This window comes from Myotis myotis, unplaced genomic scaffold, assembly GCF_014108235.1.
Source record: "Myotis myotis isolate mMyoMyo1 unplaced genomic scaffold, mMyoMyo1.p scaffold_m19_p_14, whole genome shotgun sequence".
Taxonomy (NCBI): Eukaryota; Metazoa; Chordata; class Mammalia; order Chiroptera; family Vespertilionidae; genus Myotis; species Myotis myotis.
The window spans coordinates 45,272,697-45,293,436 of NW_023416318.1; the positions used below are offsets into that span (position 1 = coordinate 45,272,697).

The following is a 20,740-nucleotide window of genomic DNA, read 5'->3' on the forward strand; positions in this document are numbered from 1 at the left end:
CAGGTTTGTTGCTTTTTTCTTTTCCAAATATATTTTTATGGATTTCAGAGAGGAAGTGAGGAGAAAGAGAGTTAGAAACATCAATGATGAGAGAGAATCATTGATTGGCTGCCTCCTGCACGCCCTCTACTGGGGATCAAGCCTGCAATCTGGGCATGTGCCCTTCACCGGAATCCAACCTGGCACCCTTCAGTCCACAGGCTGGCACTCTATCCACTGAGTCAAACCAGCTAGGGCTGTTTTTTTGATAGGGATTGCATTGAATTATAAGATCAATTTGAAATGAATTACTATCTTTTCAAACTTTTTTTCTCTAGTTTCTATTACTGTATCTTCAAGTTCACTAATTTTTTCTTTTGTAACTTCCAGTCTGCTTCTTATCCTATCCAGTATACTTTTCATCAAAGACACTGTCGTTTTCATCTGCAGAAGTCTGATTTAGGATTTTAAAAATATCTTCCATACCTTTATTTAACATGTTCAATCTTTCCTCTAACTTCTTGCACATACAGAATAAATGTAGAATTTATAATTGTCTTAACATCCCTATTAATTCTATCACCGGTGTAATTTCTGGGTTGGTTTTGATGGACTAATTTTTCTCCTCATTATTGGTTGTATTTTCCTGGTTCTTTGCTTGCCTGGTAATTTTAAAAAAAGATGAATTTTACCTTCTTAGTTGCTCAATTTTTAAAATCCCTTTAAATAGTTTTGACATTTGTCGGGGTCATTGTTACATGAAAACAGTTTAATTCTTTTGGGTGTTGTGCCTAAAGAAACAAAAGCAGACACAGTTCATTCAGTTTTGCTCATTACTGAGGCAAAACCCTCCTGAGTATTCTGCTTGACACCCCATGAATTATGAATTTTCTATTCTAGCTGGTGAGAAGAACTGGCTCTGTGTGAACATCAAAGACTGTTCCCTTTAATCTTTTCAGGTGGTTTTCCCTGGCCTTGGTTTGCATGTACACACACATGTATACACCCACACCCACAGCCACGTATTCAGCTGAAGATCTAAGTGAAATCCTCTTAGAGAACTATCCCCTATAGTTCTCTCTCTACATGGCTCCTTCTCTTATACTGTGCCCAGCTCCATTGCCTCAACTTAGGGATACCACTTATTGCTGGTGGAGTCCCTCTCTCTGCACATAGTCTGGACAACTTTGAGAACTGTTGTTTGCTTCATATACTTTGATTTTCTGTTTGTTTCAATAGGAGAATAAATCCAGTCCTTGTTACCCCATGTTGGCCAAAAGTCAAAGTCTATTAACAGTTTTAAAAAGTAAAAATGGATTTCTTTTTATGTTTTCTGTTATGTTAGCATATTGTATTTTTTTTTCCCCCTGACAAATACACTTCAGAGTTAAATACTTTTGAGGTAGAGAAAGTTATACAGGGGCAGAAAAAAAAAATGTTATAATCTGATTACCATAATTTAGTATAATCCCTTCAAATCTTCCTCCATAAAATCTTGGGTAGCCAAAACCGGTTTGGCTCAGCAGATAGAGCGTCGGCCTGCGGACTGAAGGGTCCCAGGTTCGATTCCGGTCAAGGGCATGTACCTGGGTTGCGGGCACATCCCCAGTGGGAGATGTGCAGGAGGCAGCTGATCGATGTTTCTCTCTCATTGATGTTTCTAACTCTCTATCTCTCTCCCTTCCTCTCTGTAAAAAATCAATAATATACATATATATATATATATATATATATATATATATATATATATATAAATCTTGGATAAATTTTTTGCTTCTTTCCCTATCATTTTATCATATGCATACTTATATGTTCTTAATGTTTCTTTGTAGACATAATTGTATATGCCTGTATAATAGTCTGTATTCTGTCATTGTTAATACAATGACCTTTTTCTCTTTTTTTCTTTGGTTAATCTGGTCAGAGATATAGTTAATTTATTCACTTGTTTTCTAATAGGCTACACTTTTAAATTTTCTATTAAAGTAAAGCAACCTACAATTTTTATTGAGTTTTCTTTTACTAAATGTTTATCTACCTTTTTGCATAAAGATTATATAAATAAAGTTACATATTTTTCCTTGCTTGCCTCCTCCACATGCAATTTAATCTCTGATAAATAATTCTGACTTAGAATAGAGAAAGTTATTTTTTTTTCTATTTATAACTCTATAGGGTGGGTTTCTCTCCCCTCCCCTATCATGTTAATCATCTCCATATATATTGACTAGCTTTGCATTAATTCTCCATTTTAAATTTCAACTGTTTTGATTGTGATCCTTAATATACACTTGTCTGTTCTAATGCTTTTTAAACCGTATTTATGATAAAATACTTTCTTTCAGAAAAACCATATATGTGAAGGGGAAGAGATACTTATGACATTCTGGATATTACTCTGTGGGGTGAAAGGAAACAATAAATAAGAGACTGCAAGTACATCACCATGCTCTCTGACATTTTTTCTGGCCTTATCTCACATCTTAACTGCCCATGGCTTTCTTATCAGATGACCTAGTTTTAGTAGAAAGAACCAGCCTGTCAATCATGAGTTGGAGAGGTGGTTAGAGTTCTAGTCCCAGTTTGGCCTCTACATTGGACCTTGGATTCCTTGAACCAGACAATCTAGTTTAAAGTCTACAATTCCATCTTTGCCTAGACTATGTTAATTCTCCCTGCTGGACCATCAACAGCATCACAGCCATTTGGCGGCAGCAACTAGAATTAAGATATATCCTTCTGTTCATTAATTTCTTCGAAGATTCATTAAGCATCTACTCCCAGACCCACCCCAACCTCTATGCTAAGTACTTGAGAAACAGATATTAAAATATCACACTTTGCTCACTCGAGGCACTTGCTGTTTTAAAAGAAAGGCAGCTAGGTTAACGAATGGCTGGAAGACAGGGTGGTGAGTGCTTATGATTGGGTGTGTCAGGGAAGGCTTCCAGAGGAGACCCCTCTAAGAGAAGAAAGGAACAGAATGAGACAGTAAGGGAGGGGTATTTTAGACAGGGTACAAGATGTACATAAGCCTGGAAGAAAAAGAGAGCAAGGTATGTCCTCTTTCTTGGAGCTTGAGACGTTTGTTAGAGCTGGGACACTGAGATGTGGAGGGAAGGGGAAGTGGAGTTGGTAAGTCTAACTTTGGACACGTTGAGTGTGGGGTGTTGGTGGAAAATTGAAGTATGTTTGTCCAGTAGGCAGCTTTACACAGAGCTGCGATCTGGTTTAGAGATAGAGAACAGTCATCAGCACGAAGAGGTCACTGAAGCCACAGGAGCTGATGAGATCACTGGGAGGAGTGGGGAGAGGAGCACGTTCACTGTGTAGTTCACAGAAGGGAGCTCAGATGGGCTTCAAGGAATTCATGAAGTGGGTACAACGTTTTTTTAAAATCCTTCATATTTACTTAGAATATTGCCTTAGCATGATACAAACTTTTAAAGTCTAATTCTGTTCTAGTGCACTCATCTTCTTAGCATAATAGTCTAAAAAAATTTGTTTCCAGAAATAACAGGAAGCATACTCTGCCATTACTGTTGTCTACATGTCCTTCAGTTACTTGGTTGGGCCTATGTTAAGCTGAAAGATGCCAAAGCAAAGGACTAAAGCAAAGTTAATGTATTTATCTTTTGGCTTTACCATCATCAATGAACAGAGATCGGCAAACTTTTTCTGCAAAGGGCCAGATATTAAATATTTTTATTTTGCAGGCAATAAGGTTTCTGAAACAACTATACAATTCTGCTTTGTGAAACCAGCTGTAGTTAAAATGTAAACTATATGAGCATGGCTGTATTCCAATAAAACTTTATAAAAACACTAGAGGCCCGGTGCACAAAAATTTGGGCACTCGGGAGGGAGAGAGGGGTCCCTCAGCCCGGCCTGTGCCCTCTTGCAGTCTGGGACCCCTCGGGAGATAACGACCTGCTGGCTTAGGCCTGCTCCCGGGTGGCAGAGGGCAGGCCCAATCCCTAGGTGCAGCCCCTGGTCGGGCTCAGAGCAGGGTCGATTGGGGAGTTGGGGCGCCGGCCCCTGTCATGCACAGAGCAGGGCGGATTGGGAGGTTGTGATGTCACCCTCAGTCATGCTCAGGGTAGGGCCGATTGGGGGGTTGGGGCACCGCCCCTTGTCACACTCAAGGCAGGGTTGATGGGGAGGTTGTGGCGCCACCCCCTGTCACGCACAGAGCAGGGCCAATTAGCGGGTTGGGGCGCTGCCCCCTGTCACGCACAGAGCAGGGCCCATCAGGGGGATGGGGCTCCGTACCTTGTCACGCACAGAGCAGGGTCAATCAGGGGGTTGGGGAGCTCCCCCCTCGTCACAGAGTAGGGCCGATAGGGGAGTTGGGTCACCGCCCCCTGTCACACACAGAGCAGGGCGGATCAGGGGGTTGGGGCGCCGCTCTCTATCACCCACAGAGCAGGGCCTGTGGGGGGGGGGGGGTTGGGGCGCCGCCCTCTATCACCCACAGAGCAGGGCCGATCAGGGGGTTGGGGCGCCGCCACTCTCACACTCAGGGCAGGGCCAATGGGGAGGTTATGGCTCTACCCCGTCACACACAGAGCAGGGCCTGTGGGGGGAGGGGGTTGGGGTGCCGCACCCTGTCACACACAGAGCCGCAGGGCGATCAGGGGGTTGGGGAGCTCCCCCCTAACAGGCACACAGCAGGGCTGATCAGGGGGTTGGGGCGCCTTCCCCTGTCAGGAACAGAGCAGGGCTGATAGGGAGGTTGTAGCCCCGCCCCCTGTCACACACAGAGCCACAGGGCGATCAGGGAGTTTGGGCGCTGCCCCCTGTCATGCTGATCCCGGTGCCAGGAGGCCTCGCGGCTCTGCTGATCCTGGTGCTGGGAGGGATATTACCCTTTTGCTATATAGGATAGAGGCCTGGTGCATTGTTGGGGGCTGGCTGGTTTGCCCTGAAGGGTGTCCTGGATCAGGGTGGGGGTCCCCACTGGGGTGCCTGGCCAGTCTGGGTGAGGGGCTGAGGGCTGTTTTCAGGCTGGCGGGTGACTGAAGCTCCCAACTGCTCCTTTTTTTCTTTCTTTTTTTTTTATTCTGGGCCAGCTTTAGCTCTGACTCCAGCTCTGAGGCCTCTGTTGCTGAAAGCAGGTATCTGGTTTGTTTGTGTTCTATAATCGAAACACTGTATCAACTCCACCTCTGAGATCCCGGCTCGCTGAAAGCAGGTTTCTGGGGTTTTGTTTAGCTTCTATATTTGTAACTATGTTTCAAACTGCAAGCTCAGAGGCCGGCAAGGCAGGCGGGGAACGTTGGTTTCCTCCGTCACTGAAGCAAGCAAGCCTCATGTTAGTTTCAAGCTGCCTGGCTGCTGGCCGCCATCTTGGCTGGCAGTTAATTTGCATATCACCCTGATTAGCCAATGGGAAGGGTAGCGGATGTATGCTAATTACCATGTTTCTCTTTTATTAGATAGGATATGATGCCCCCCCTTCCCCCCACCCGCTGAGAAGACTTGCTTTGAAATGGTTGGAACTTTTCCAGAACTTGTACTAATACAAGGCCTGGTCTTGAAGCCTTATACCAGGCTGCTGACCATACTGGAGGCAAACTTTCACCTTAGAACAGTGGAAGAAATTACAAACATTTTATCGTTAGGTGTTCTTATGTTATCCAGAAAAACAAGCAACTTTCTCCTATTATTTTAAAGCAGTTTATGGAAGAATTGAAAGTTCTGCCATTTCATTTCAGTCTGCAACTGGATGAAACTTCTACTCTATTGTACCTAGCTTCTGGGTTTTGTTTGGAGTATGACTGCTGGCTTTATCAAAGTAAGATTCTTACTTTGTGAAAAGTATTTTTTGGTCAGTCAAAAGGTGGGCTGGGAGAAAAATCCGGGTACTAGATACAGCATCAATGGTGGATGGCAACACATTCGGTTATACTGCCTGATAAAGAACAAAGGTCCACCAACTCATTACTTCAATCACTGTGTCCTATATATTGACATTCAAGAGATCAATAACTAGACCCACAACCCTGAAAGAAATCTTGTTAACTTCATCGGAACTGGGGCTGTGAAGCACTGCCTTCCAGGTGGCTTTGAAACAGTTCTCCTTCATTAGCTTTCCAGAGAAGAGGTATCAAAGAGCATGTCTGAAAATGGCAGAAGTACCATTTTTATAAGAGAAATAAAATCCTTGGGGGAATTTATTAATGTTTGGCTTACTGGTAGTTAGTCCCCCCTCCAAACAAATGAGATAAATCTTTTGGTTTACAGCTCTGCAATCAATATCATGAAGGCCAAGCATCTATTTGCTGTTTTGGCTAGGTTGCCATTTTAGAAGAGGAGTGGGTAAATAGGTAACTATACAAGTCTTCTAATGTTGGAGGAAGTCCCTCTGCAAGCTAAAGTAAAGTGAAAAAGGCTTTTCAATTTTTTTGCATACAGAAATCATGAGAAATAAAACTCTTTTGAAGGCCATTCCTGTTCAGAACATCTTAAAATGACACTATGGATTTATAATCCTTTTGCTGCCCACACAGATAGTGTCAGAGAAACAAACCAGCCAAAGATGACTTCATTGCCTTGAGGACAAGGGAACTGATGTGCATAATTTTGATTAAAATGTATTAGAGAATTCTGGCACTCTCTGATACAAGTCTCCCTAGACACTTAATTAATAGTCAAAGGATTTTAGCATTTGTTGCTGTAAGAAAGAAAAGTCTAAATTAATTTGGCTGTCAAAGTTGATAAGTATACTGCCATGTCAAAAATCTCTATATGACTTCACTATTTTACTCAAGTCAAACAGCCACCTTCTCATTGATATTCATGTTTAAGCAGACTTAAAATTTACTTTTTCTTTCACTTATAATATCAAGGAATTTATTTCAATTTTTTTCAGAAGTTTGCCATTAATTTTGCATTAACGGCTGATTAAACATGGTGGATCAATCAAATGTGTTTTTTTTGCCACTACCTATCAGAACGTCAAGGTGATAGAAGTAAAACAAGATACCATCACCTAGGACAAAGAGAATGAGGGACAGACTGTGCAAATGAAAGATCCAAAAAGAAAAGTCCTTTTGGAAGCCAGAGTTGCCTAATATTGCAGGACTAGCTTGCAAACTAAGCAGCTAAGAGTGGTGACACCAATGAGACTTTTGAGATACTTTGTGAAAATGATTTATCCTTATGTAGACTATCAGAATTTTCAACGTAATTAAAGAAACTGTATCCAAATTTTGAGTTAATGAACTTAAGTCCATTGTCTAAAAAAGGCCTTCATTAGATTCTTATAGGGACCCATCAGAGGGCATAAGAAAATAAGAGAATGTGCTTTGTAGACACATCTTCATGGATCTTCTAATTTAATAATCTTAGCTATCAAAAAGAGATACAAGCCTCAAATCATTCAAGCATTTACTGGCAAAAGGTGAGTCTGGAGCGTGGACCTCCTGACCCCCATGTGTCTCTCTCCTTTAGCACACTGCTTCCATGTCACCAAACTGAAACACATAGAAAGAGACCTGCGTGCAGTACTTATGAAAGCAACAATGTTGGTTGGGGTCCTCATACCTGATCCTGGATACTGGAAGACATTCTGCTGCATCTGAGGATTGACTCCAGTGCCAAACTGTCCTCCCATGTTCCCGGCCATGCCTCTGTTCACCATGCTGCTGCGGTTGGCCAAGGCTGCCTCAGGATTTACTGCCAGTTGTGAAAACGGGCTGGTAGAAGCGGGTGGGGTTCCTGGATTTGTACCATAGTTTGGTGGGTAGGGGAATTGCTGCGGAGCACCCTGAGGAAGACGGGGGTTCCCCATTTGAACTGGCAGTCCAGATGAGGGAGGGAGGTTGTTCCCAAAGCTTTGTTGCCTCATGAGCATGGCTCTTTGCTGCTGTATTAGCTGCCTCTGTCGGTGCTGCTGGCTGTACAACTCCCGCTGGCGCTGAGCCAACATTTGGGCATTCAGGGGTGGCTGCAAAGGAGGAAAAATTCTTCACTTATTATAATAATTATAACCTCTACCTATCTTGGAAAGCTTACAAGATAAAGTCTAGTAGCTTGGGGCAACAAAATATGTAGCAATTATCAGTATACAGAGGAAAATAAAACTGAAAGGGAACAAAAACTCTAATAATCACAGGAGAGAAAAACAATTAAGTAAGTTTTATAGATTAAAGGTAGGTGAGAAATGCTAAAACACTATTACTGACTGTTAAAGTGGTTAAATGCAAATTCTCAAAAAGTCACACAGAACTGAGAAAAGTCAAAGAAAATACGCATTGATTAGTATTATAAGTCATAAAAAATGGTTAAAAGAAACATTAAAACCAAAGAGGAGAGAAAGAAATGTGCTAACGACTTCCATCTTTTTTTTTTCTTTCTGTTCATCAGATTATTTATTCACTTGATTTTTAGATTCACTTGTTGATAGATGTGTATTTGTTGTTCATAATTTGTATCTTTACCTTTTCTAACGACTTCCATCTTATCTGACATTAGGTTGTTAGGAGATTTCTACTTTTCTATTTCAAAAAAATTACAGTTTCCCCTTTTTCTCATGGAAATAATTTATTCCACTTTACTTAAATGAATAAAATGTGATTATAGGTGATTTAAATTTTTCTATATACTTTTCAGTATTTTCCAAATTATTTATAATGAACATATATTATCTTTATAGTTAAAAAAACTTACAAATACCATTACTAGTAAAAGAAGAAAAAATCAGAAACCCAGGATCCAATGACTAATAAATTATCATTTAAAAGGAAAATAATTAGAAATAAGATAATAAACAGAAATAAATGGAACCAGCTACTTTATGTCATTGTTGCAGTATAAGACTACTCTAGGTATTAGAGTGTTTTAAATAGCTATGATATAATGAATGAAGAAAGAAGTGGTAACATTAGGTTGAAATCACTTTTTGGTCTAATTTGCAAAGCAATATGGCATGTCAATAAAGCCTTCCTCAGAAAATATCAATTCAGATTGAGGATCTGATTAAAGCATATGGCTCCATTAAAATTAAACTTGTCAATTACATATAGTCCAATCTAGAACAAACTGTGACATATGACATTCTGGTAGAAATCATCTTTATGTTAATTAATTCCATAATAGGGTCTTGTTTCCTTACAACCTAATTACCCTTACATGAACTAACCCCAAGATTTATAAGACATAGAAACCCAAATCTGGATCCATAAAGATGCCAACATCTGCTGCTTACCAGCAGTTTCTCTCAGTATTTATCCTTTTGGTTAGTGTTGGCTTTCTGTATTTGCCCCAAATCCATCTAGGTCCATTTTATGGAGAAAAGAAGAATTTTGTTTGAATCATCTTAGAGTCCTTCATCTCCCAAATGTTTGTGTCAATTTGGTTAAGGAAACAAAAAAGTGGTTGAAGCAAAAATAATAAACTATGTGTGGAAGTTAAGATCTAGTTAACACTTAGAAGGCTATCTAGTTCTTTTTATGTTTAAAGTTCCAGTGGCTCTGTGTTCATGTACAAGGGTCATTCAAATAAATAAAAAATAGAAAATGCTGATGCTCAGACGGACCTGAGAACACAAGAGAGTTAAGATAACTCAGCAATGTGACACAGTTTGGATCGGGTTTCAGGTACCATTCATACAGTCTCATAGCCGAGGCTTCTTATTACTAGCACTATTCAGAACAGCAGTAAGAGTTTTCTACTTAGTCCACTGGTATCTAATAGCAGTGACAACAATAACAATAAACAAAACAAAGAACCCTCAGCTTTTGATCAAATATCAGTAAGGGATATCACAGATTCATTATAAATTCATTCTAGAAGAGAGCTACACTTATAAACATCATTAAAAGATCAGCTCACAGACCATTTCAAAGACACTCAAGTCAACACTTTAGGAAACACGGCTTGGATTAGAAAAGTACTAACAGTGTTTGGTTTGCTCACATTACCTGAGGTGTAATTTGCTGCTGCATGCCTGATCTCATATTGATGCCAACTGGAGCATTTGCTGCAAACTGGTTCAAAATAGCTTGCCGATTTTGGTGTATCAACTAGAAAAAATGGAAAAAATGAGATATCGTATTTCTACATTAAAATATAGCATAGCCCTTAAAGGTAACACAAACATTTTATTGATTACTAACAAGTTTTACTGTTGCACGTTCAGTAAGATATTCTCCATGTTTATCTGCCAAAAGGCTGATAATTCCTAACATAGTTCCCACCTACACTAAATATGGCAGAGCATTTAAAAATAGAATACACACATGCACATAGGTACAGGTGTGTGTATTATACTTTCAAATGTTCTGCCATAAATGCTCTACCACTAAAATACACACACAAAGGCATTTATTGCACTTTGAAAAAACACGTTAATACTTAGTTATTTCAGGTAAGTGTAATAATGGAGAGAAAAGCTCTAGGTCATAAAATTATTGTGAGTAAAAATGTAAGTATACAATTGGGCACATTCTACAAAGGTCTGGAAGATAAATGGAAAAGTTGAGGTAATTCTCACTTGGAGGGTGCCTGTCTAATGGGTACATATCTGGGGAAAATCCAACATGATTTCATTAGCTGAAGAGAATTATGTAAGAAACAAATGGTCTGAGAAAATGAACTATTTATTTAACTGCAAGAAGTAATTACTTTAGACCAGCAGTTCCCAAATTGGTGTTCTAAAAGAACATTGTTCTGCAGGATATTAATAGATGTGCCAGGAAAACAGCATGTTGTGCTGTATTAAGTACTGGGAATGATGGGTTACACAAGGTGAAACAGAGTTCTTTACTGCAGTAATTCTATGGGTACATTCTTTAAGAAGGGGATAGGCTATGCAACTTATTTATCACAAACCTTTTTTTCTGACATATAGCCATTAACAGTATCTCCTAGAACAATCTCCTATGGAACGCTAGTTTGGAAGATGCTATCTATATCAGGCTTAGGGTTCCAGGTCACAGACATGCCTCAACTTTATCAGGTAACAAAACAAGCATCCTTGGGGGTTGTACCTCCTTATAAACAATCTATAGCAGGGGTGGGGAACTTTTTTTTCTGCCAAAGGCCATCTGGATGTTTATAACATCATTCGTTGGCCATACAAAATTATCAACTTAAAACAGCCTGCTATATTTGGTCAGACATGTAATCAACTCACTGCTAATGCCTTGGCAGGATCAGACCAAGTAATTTTGTGGGCCTTGTACGGCCCACGGGCTGGAGGTTCCCCACCTTTGATCTATAGCTTAAAGATCAAGTACGGCGATGCATATATAGACATCTACAGCAATGCAGACAGACCAATAACTAGTGTAGGACATGAAGGCAGGGACCAAGCGCCTGAGTGAGCTCAATGGGAGCTTCAAAAGGTTAACTTTAGGCAGAAAGAAGAGCAAGTATAAGAAAACAGAGAAGGCAATGAGGACAGGTGAAAATACATTAATACTTAGTGATGCAGAGAAGAAAAACTGCTGGTGGAGTGGGAGCTGGGATTCCAAACTTATAGCTTTATATATCCTTTCAATTGTGAGACATGGTGACAATGAAATGGGTGGGGATGGAGGAAAGATGACTGAGAAGTAGTAAAAATGAAAAAATAACCTTAGAAAAGAAATAGGCTATTTTTAGTAGAAGGAATTATTCTAAATAGCAGCAATCTATAAGCACTTTCTGTTAAAGAAAAATTGATTGATTTCTGCCCATAAAAAAGAGTTCTTGTTCATTTTTCCCTTCCCTTGACTGTGTGTACAACTGTCTTACTCTGACCTATTTCTTCTCTCTGATTACTAAAATGCTACCCATTTTCCAGCAAGCAGATTAAGCTCCACTTCTTCAAGGAAGTCTTCCCAAAAGATTCACCATCTCCTTTAACGCTTTGAAAATCTTAACTTTTCGAGTTTGGGGCATGAAAGAGGCTGGTAGTCCTTAAAGCGAGGGACACAAATTCAAAAGCCTATAAAGGGCAGGTAAAAAGGCTTGTTGCATTACAAAAGGAAATGTGGGGCTCGTGTGGGAGGATACAAACCCAGCCTATGCATATAAAACACATACAAACATGCACATGTGTGCACATACACACACACACAGCACAGGATAGCTGCCTTTTTGTCTGCCTGAATGGATTTTTTCAATGCCTTAGCAAGAAGTCCTTCTATAGTAACTTAAAAGATGATTATCTGGCCCAGAGGTTCTCAATCAGGGGTGATTCTGCCCCACAAGGGACATCTGGTAATGCGTGAAGACATTTTTGGTTGTCACAACTTGGGGAGGGGTTTCTACTAGCATCTGGTAGGTAGAGGCCAGGGAGGCTGCTGAACATCCTTCATTGCATGAGGATTCCCCCTCCCCCACTAACAGGAATCACCAAAATGTTAGTAGTGCCAAGGGTGAGAATTTATGCAGTCACTGCATAAATTCTTACAAGCCAATGAGTTTTTGTTTTGTTTTTTAAGTAAGTTTATTTGAGCCAAACTGAGGATATATGCTGGGGACTAAGATCTCAAGTGCCTCCCCAAGAAGCTTATTTTATTAAAGAAACTTATTCTTTTATCAGGCAGTTTTTGCCAGAAATCTGGAGGTGAAATCTGCTTCTCTGTAGTTTCTGCTCTTTGACCTTAGTTCTATTTTCTGATTTCTTCTATTCTCCATCTCTATAATAAAAGCCTAATAGGCAAATTGTCCCCTTGACCAGGAGTTTGACCAGGAGTTCAAACATGGAGCGGGGCCGGCCAGCCAACCGCGGGAAGGGAGGCCCTGGCCAGCGGCAGGCAGCCAGAGGGAGGCCCTGGCCAGTGGCAGCAACAGGCAGCCAGGAGAAGGGAGGCCCCAGCCGGCAGCCAGCAGCCACTAGGGACCCTACCCATGCACGAATTTCATGTACTGGCCCTCTAGTCTATCTATATATATAAAAGCCTAAGCGACTGAATGACCAAACGACCGGTTGCTATGATGTGCACTGACCACCAGGGGGCAGACGCTCAACACAGGAGCTGCCCCCTGGTGGTCAGTGCACTCCCACAGTGGGGTTACTGCTCAGCTGACCCACAGGTTCCAGACGTGGGGCTCATGGCTGGTGAGTGCAGCTGCGGTAGCACGAGCCTCTCCTGTCTCCATGGCAGTGCTACCGAGCAACAGCAGATGCAGCAGGACCAGGATGAATGGGAGTGGCATGGCTCGGGCTCCTCCCCAGCTACCTGTTGCTTTGTGCACTACTACATCCCTCGGGGGATGTCGGACTGCTGGCCTGGCCTGTGGGGAACGGGCCGAAACCAGCAGTCAGACATCCTCTGAGGGGTCCCGCCCGGATTGAGAGAGGGCACAGGCCAGGCTGAGGAACCCCACCAGTGCACGAATGCATGCACCGGGCCTCTAGTAATATATAAAAGATTATCAATAGTGGTTCTTACACCAGATCCATACCCTTCTTGAGGACCCTAACAACATATCTGGACTTGCCTAAGGATATCGTATTTCTTTATCTGTCTGGACTGTTACTCCCTCTTCATATTTTTCTCCTTTTTTTTAATAGTATGAAGACTATGGCCTTTGCTGGAGAAGAAGAAAGCAAAACTGGAATAGAACAATTGTATCTTTGTTAGCCAGTGTTATACTATTTTCTATAAGCAGCAGACCTACCCATTTCTGCTGTCATCCTTTTTCCAAAAATAGAACTTTACAAGTTCTTATAGGTATTATGGATATATTCCTTGACTCTTTGCTTATTTGAGATGTAAGCAGACACTACACCTAAAGGCTTTAACTTTGCATTTCTTCTTAATCACTAGTTCCTTCTTTATTTTTACCATTTAAGTCTCAGCCAATGCATTTATGTTAGCTTCCTAGGGTGGTTGTTCTTCCTCTTCCTGTCCGCCAACTGGAAATTATTCTTAACTGTATAATCAAATTTAAAATATTAGAATCTTTTTACTCCTTGTGTGCCATATTCTAGTCAATGAGATATACTTAAGGTCAGGAAATCATATTTTTTAAAATGATCTAAAGATCTATTAAAAATAAACTATAATGTAGATCTGAGTATGTCCCTTTCTTTTTCTTCTCAAATCATTAGGCACTGTGTTCCCTTCCTGACTATTAGAAGCTTACATCTCCTGTGTTTGGCAAGAGGGAAGAAGGAAGAAGAGGACATGACCAACAAGTAAACATGATATCAATCAAGTGAGATAAGTGTGTTAAAAATATTGTTATGAATCTGATATATTCTAGATACTAATCCTTTGTCTGTTATGAGGTTGCAAATATCTTCCCTGAAATAACTTCCCCAATCTTGTTTATGGTGTCTGTTTACTTATAGGTTTTACATTTTAATGCAAACATCAACCTTTTCCTTTATGTCCTTTTTATAAGGGGCCATAGAGATTTTCTCATACTCACATTTAGGCCATTAAAACATCTAGAATTTATTTTTTGTGTATGGTATGAGATAAGGATCTAATTTGACTCCCCCACCATGGACAGCCAAATGTACCAGCATTTATTTTACAGGCCATCCTTTCCCCACTGACTGCCACCTGTGTCACTTATAAAGTTCCTATATATGTCTGGTCTGTCTCTGGGCTCTCTATTATATTCCAACTAGAGGCCTGGTACACGGATTCATGCACAGATGGGGTCCCTCAGCCTGGCCTGTGCCCTCTTGCAATCCGGGACCCCTCAGGGGTCAGCAGGCGGTTGGGGAGGAGCCCCAGCCGGGGCCAGGCACAGTTCCGCTGCTGCTCATCCTGGCCCCACTGTGCCTGCTGCCACCACCGCTTAGTGGGAGAGGCTCCTGCCACCGCAGCTGTGCTCGCCAGCAGTGAGCCTGGTGTGAGTCCAACTTCTGGCTGAGCGGCGCTCCAGCTGTAGGAGCGCATTGACCACTAGGGGGCAGCTCCTGTGTTGAGTGTCTGCCCCCTGATGGTCAGTGTGTGTCATAGCGAACGGTTGACCAGTCGTTCTGTAATAATGGTTACTTAGGCTTTTATATATATAGATAGATTAGTAGAACTGTCTATCCCTATGGCAGTTCTACAATGTTTTAATTTTTAAAACTTGGTTTTAAATCTTGATATCTGGTAGGGCAAGTTCATCCTCATTCTTCTTTAAGGTTGCATTCATTCTTCTAAAATAAGTTTTGCATCTATTTGTCAAATTCTGTGTTGATATTTTAATCAGAATTCCACTGAATCTATAGGTTAACTTCAGAAAGATTGTCATCTTTACAACAGCCTTTAAATCAACAAATATATTTTACTTCTATCTTCTTTTTGACTTTTAATTATGATTTATTTTTGCATATTGTGATATATGTTGAAATTATATTTTCTAATTGCTTGTTGCTAATAAAAAGGATTGTCATTAATTTTTATTTCTTATTCTTTTATCTAGAAACTTCGCTGAACTTCTCTATTAGATCTAAGTTCCCTGTAGGTTCTCTTGGATTTTCTATGCAAGCAATTGTATTACTTGTATATGATAATTTTGTTTCTTATGTTTGCTTTCTATATTTCAAAATTCTTAGTAGGTTGATGGTATTCTTTTTTTTCTATACTGATATGAATTTATTCACTTAAAATATACAACCTGTCATTTAATGGAATTTAAGGCAGAAGTTAGATGTTTCACTTTAGTTCACCAATTTGATCCCGACTGTGAATTTACCTGTATAATTTAAAATAATATATTTAAACCTAATTTCTTGATTTTATCAGGTACTATTAATGCCAACACAGCCATTTACTCTCCTCTTCTTCTTTGATGACAGAATAGGATTTTAATTCAGCTAATTATCCCAAATCACACATCTCCATGAGTACTCTAAGTCAATCTTTGCCAGCGATTGGTTAAGGGTGCACAAGTGATTCAGTTCTGGTTAGCCAAACATGTGAAGTCTTTTTCTTGTTTTCCCTTTTTTGGGAGTGGGGGGTGGAAGTGGGGAAGAAGGCACAAGAGCCTTCTGAAAGTTTCATGGCTTTTAAAGCACGATGCATAGGAAAAAGATAGTCTTGTTTTCCCCTGCTGGATAGTTTTGTTTGCATGTGATATTTGTAACCATGGCAGCCATTCTTCTAGTTGCCAAGGATTACAGGGTAAAAAGACGAAAAGAACCTGGGTCCTTGATAACATCCTTGTCTCTGAACTAACCACACCTGGACATGTCTCTATTTTGAATCATCTTAATATCTGAGTAAAAAAAATTTTTTTTGTTTTACTACTTTGAGTTGAGCTTTCCTTTTTCTTTATTGCTGAGATAAGCCTTGGCCAGACCTCCCTCACACATAGAAGACTCTGCAGTGAAGAGCCACTATGGACTGAGTACCACTACTGGACAGAAGAACTGATAGCCCTGAACCCAAAGAATAGGTCTGGATATAGTGGCTCATTAGGGAGCAGAGTTATTGTTTTACATGGCAGTTATATGTTATTTTTGTGTAGTAACATATCTGGAGGCTTAAAACATAATGTGCCCCAAATTCTGTATTTCTCCAACTTGATGGACATTTATTTCACTTTGTTGGGCTACCAAGACCTCCAAACTTTGGACATGCTTCTATAATATTTAAAGGAAGCACAGAGGAGCGATGTTGACTTATTTGTGTCCTTATTTCAGATACACTCGTTGCATGACTAACTCTGCTTATCAGCTGCTTTAGGAGCAAATCAAAGCAAAAACAATTTTTTCTTCTGAACTAAGTATGAATTATCATTTCATCTATTCAGGAACCTGACCTAGATTGTTGAAATGGTCTTGCTCACTGAGCCTGTAACTGTAGACAGTATTTACTGAACGCTACTCTGTGCAATGAGGAAATCAGCATACCTACACTTTCCTCTCCTTTTTTGGTTTAGCACTTAGTCACTTACTGCTGTTAACTTTTGAGTATTTATCTGTTAAATACCCTAAGCTGACTATTAAGTTCTCAAAGTTGCCTGTATCATTTTTTCTTTATCTTCCTCACGGTACCTATCACTAGTCCCCTTAAATATGTTATATGAAAGATTAAATACAGAGGAACTATTAATTATTTCCTGTTCTTATGCAATCTTACGATGAACAACAAGTTATAACAAGAAGCAGCTTATCTTTAACTTATTCTCAGAATATATTACTATTCCTTTTCTTTCTCTTTTCTTCCTTCTCTCTCCTTAATTCCTCTTTGAATCCTTTATTCCACCCCAAGATTTACAGTTATTCCTTTCTTTGTTATTCTACCATTAAAATTTTTTCCCTATCTCATCTCTCCCTTTCTCTTTCTCCCTTTCATCATCTTTTTAAGTGAAATGAAACTACATTATAGTATCTATTATATTTATTGAATATAATTTTATAGTAATAGCTAGCATTTATTAAATGCTATAAGATGCCAAGTATTGTGCTAAGAGCTTTACATGCATTATCTCATTTAATGCACACAACCACCTATGAGGTAAAGGAATTAGTTATTAGACTCTTTTTATAAATGAGGACCCAGAAGCTTTAAAAGGGTAAATAAATTGATTGTTGAACCACCTAAGTTAAGGTTAGCACTAGGATTTGAAACTAGAGCTTACTTTTACCACCATTATATCATACTGACTTTCCAATTTATCTCCTTTTTCTTCCTTCCTGAATTAGTAAGGCTCCAGGAAATAACATTAAATACTTAAAAAAATAATCTGAAACAATATACACATATGGTTTAAAAAATACAGAAGGATTAATATGAAGAAAGAGAAATCTACAGCCCCAGTCCCACTTCTCAGAGATAATACTTTTAACCATTTGCTTTTTTGGCTCCTGATGATTCTCTCTATACCTGCTGTTTATACAGACTTAAACATGTATGCCACTATACCTACTCATTGCCTGTCATGAGAGAGATTTAACTCACCCACAGCACCCAACACCCCCAAATTATTCTTTCCTCATACTCCTAATATAAGACCACTCCAACTTCAAACAACATAAACTGCATTTTCTGTTTCAATAATCATAAAGTGTTTCTCGATACTCTATAAATTAAGTGTGTTTCTCTTTATTGATTTATTAATTGTACGATGTTCATCCTAATATTTTTTATCTCAAAAAACAAGATTAACTGCTTTTAAATTGTAGGTCTCAAAGTACTTTGTTATGAGCCGGCAGTCTTTTAATTGAATGAATATGTCCCCTTTTCTTATCCTAGCAAACCAAGGGTGGCGTTTTGAGTCTTTCATAAAGGTCCTGGGAGTAAACTTGACACCTTGGTTGTAGCAACTGGACTGTCTTGTTATAAAGAAAGCACATACCTTTAAAAAGTATCGCCTGCTAAACATGAGTACTCACCTGCTGTTGCCCCTGCAATCGCTGTTGAAGTTGAAGTCGAAGTTGATTGGGTGCAGCTGGAGGTCTGTTTAGAGTTTGCCTGGGCTGCATGCCCATGCCAGGTGAGAAAGCACCTCGGGGAGGTGTTACTTGAACAGGCATGGACCCCAATGAAGGTTTCTGCCTGACCATGCCTTGGAAAGGGCTAGTGAGACTGGCAGTAGGTGAAGGAGAAGAATAAGGCTGGGAATAAAGGTTGGGTCTTTCTTCCATCATTAAAGGTGGTGTTGCTTGTTGTGGTGGAAACCTCTCTGATAATACATCTAATCCACCTCCCTGTTAGAAAATAAATGAGGCTATTTTACACATATGTTTCTGCCAATAAATGATATGTTTCTCTATGTAACTTTGGATTTGATAGCATCTCTAGAAAGTTTCATCATAATCTACTCATAGTGGATTCATGAAGCTCTCCAGATGTTTACTACTTAAAGGAACTACCTTTGAAAGTTACTTTTGAAATGGAGTAAAAGATTAACTGAGATGTTTATATTTATTTATTTATTTATTAAAATTCTTTATTGTTGAAAGTATTACATTTGTCTCCTTTTCCCCCATAACTGAGATGTTTAAAATCTCAGTAAAGAAATGAAAATGCAGTTAAAATGAAGATCCTAAATCAATGAAATGAAGTGAAAAGGTTTAAAAAGAACTTCACTGCAAAACATAAGAATCAACAAACTTTATATTTACTACGTTACTACAGATGTAGCTTACTAAAGGAGGGATGAGTCAGGCATTTTTCTATCTTAAATAAAGAATTCATGTTTTTACCTATTTGAAAAAAAATCAGAGTTCACCTAACAGAATGCTGTACAGGTGGGCTTTCCTACTTGTTCACTATTACTCATTCTAAGAAATACAATTTAAATCGTGAACTGTTGTGTGTAGGGGTGTGTGTGTGTGTGTATGCGTGTGCGTATTTGTGTGCATGTATGTGTAACTAAAAGGAGAGTTTCATGAAGCATAACTTCCTCTGGACATTTGAAATATGAAAAATATAAGTTGAAGACTCGCATGAATAAAGGATACTATATTAAATCCTAAAATAAGAAGTGATGATATGAATCTGTATTCTATTCTAAGGAGAGCTTCTAAGATTCTGTTTCATAGTGAAAGGCTAAGACTTTCTAACACTATTATTATTATTACTACTACTTTGTGTAAAATCCTATTATTATCTACTAGAGGCCCGAAGCACAAAGATTTGTGCAAGAATGGGCCTTCCTTCCCCTGGCTGCCAGCACCGCCTTTGCTCCAGCCAGGAGCCGCCTTTCTGCCATGGTGACGACCCAAGTGTCCCACCCTGCCCTGCCCCTGTGTATGCAAATTAACCCGCCATATTTGTTTGGATTAATTTGCATACTCACGCCCAATTGGCTGATGGGCATCATGGAGGTACGGTCAATTTTCATCTTTCTCTTTTATTAGTGTAGATTACCTATTATATATTTTGTTAACTTCCACAAGGGTAAATTATAAAATACAGTGAGAATACTGAAAAACCTTGCTTAAAAACCATTTTCTAGCTTCTCAGGGAAGAATCATTTAAAAAATGCCAACTTTAGTAAATACCTGAACAAGTTTGTCAATTCCCAGAGCTCTATCTAATTCAGCCAACTCAGTTTCATCTTTGCCACTGAGGAAAGAGACCAGCTGTTCAAGCAGAGCTTTCTCATCATTTCTTCCTTCTACTGTTGTTGGTGGACAGAGAAGCTCATCTAATTGTGAACTAATACACTGGCTGCAGAATTAAAGGATACAGTTTTAATAATTATTCAATCTTAAGCAAGCAAATACAATATAAATATTCATGCAAATCTAGTTCTAGAAAATTTTCTAATACACTTAATGTACAGAAATTTATGAACATATTTTTCATTATTTTGCCAATCACTGAACTTTGTCTCCATAGTCTTCATGTCAGCTTACAGAACTATTCTCAAAATTAACCAAACATAGTTAAGATAGGGAAAAAGAATTAACAAAAATAGAAAATAAAAATCAACCAAAATCTCAGAAAAAAATAATTTAGCCTATATTAAAATTTGTTCTGCCCTGGCTGGTGTGACTCAGTTGGCTGGAGCATTGTCTGGTATGCCAGAAGACTGGGTTCAATTCCTGGTCAGGCACATACCTAGGTTGTGGATTCCATTCCAAGTCACGGAGCATATGGGAAGACAATCGATCAATGTTTCTTTATCACATTGATGTTTCTCTCTCTCTATCTTCCTCTCCCTTCCCTTCTGTCTAAAAATCAATAACCATGTCCCCAGGTGAGGATTGGGAGGAAAAATTTATTCATTCAATGGGCGCTATTAATTATTGGTAACTGAACCACAATCAAAATAGTATACATTGCATTACCTAACGTTCAAGGATGATTAAATCATATTGCTAACATTACATGATTGCCATTTTATTTATTTATTTATTTAT

The 20,740-nt window shown here is 39.3% G+C and overlaps 1 protein-coding gene across 11 annotated transcripts in view; it reads right to left on the reverse strand.

The window, feature by feature from the left end:
- NCOA1 (nuclear receptor coactivator 1) overlaps positions 1-20,740 on the reverse strand; it is a 172,236-nt gene that overhangs the window by 18,769 nt on the left and 132,727 nt on the right. For all 11 annotated transcript variants that reach the window (XR_004971916.1, XM_036335193.1, XM_036335187.1 and 8 more), the window contains 4 exons: positions 19,877-20,045; positions 18,263-18,577; positions 9,906-10,007; positions 7,528-7,930 (listed from right to left, as the gene is read on the reverse strand). Coding sequence is in view for 10 of the 11 variants with exons in the window: in XM_036335193.1 (XP_036191086.1) it covers positions 7,528-7,930; positions 9,906-10,007; positions 18,263-18,577; positions 19,877-20,045 (989 nt within the window). In the remaining variant the exon portion in view is untranslated. The remainder of the gene's footprint in view (positions 1-7,527; positions 7,931-9,905; positions 10,008-18,262; positions 18,578-19,876; positions 20,046-20,740) is intronic.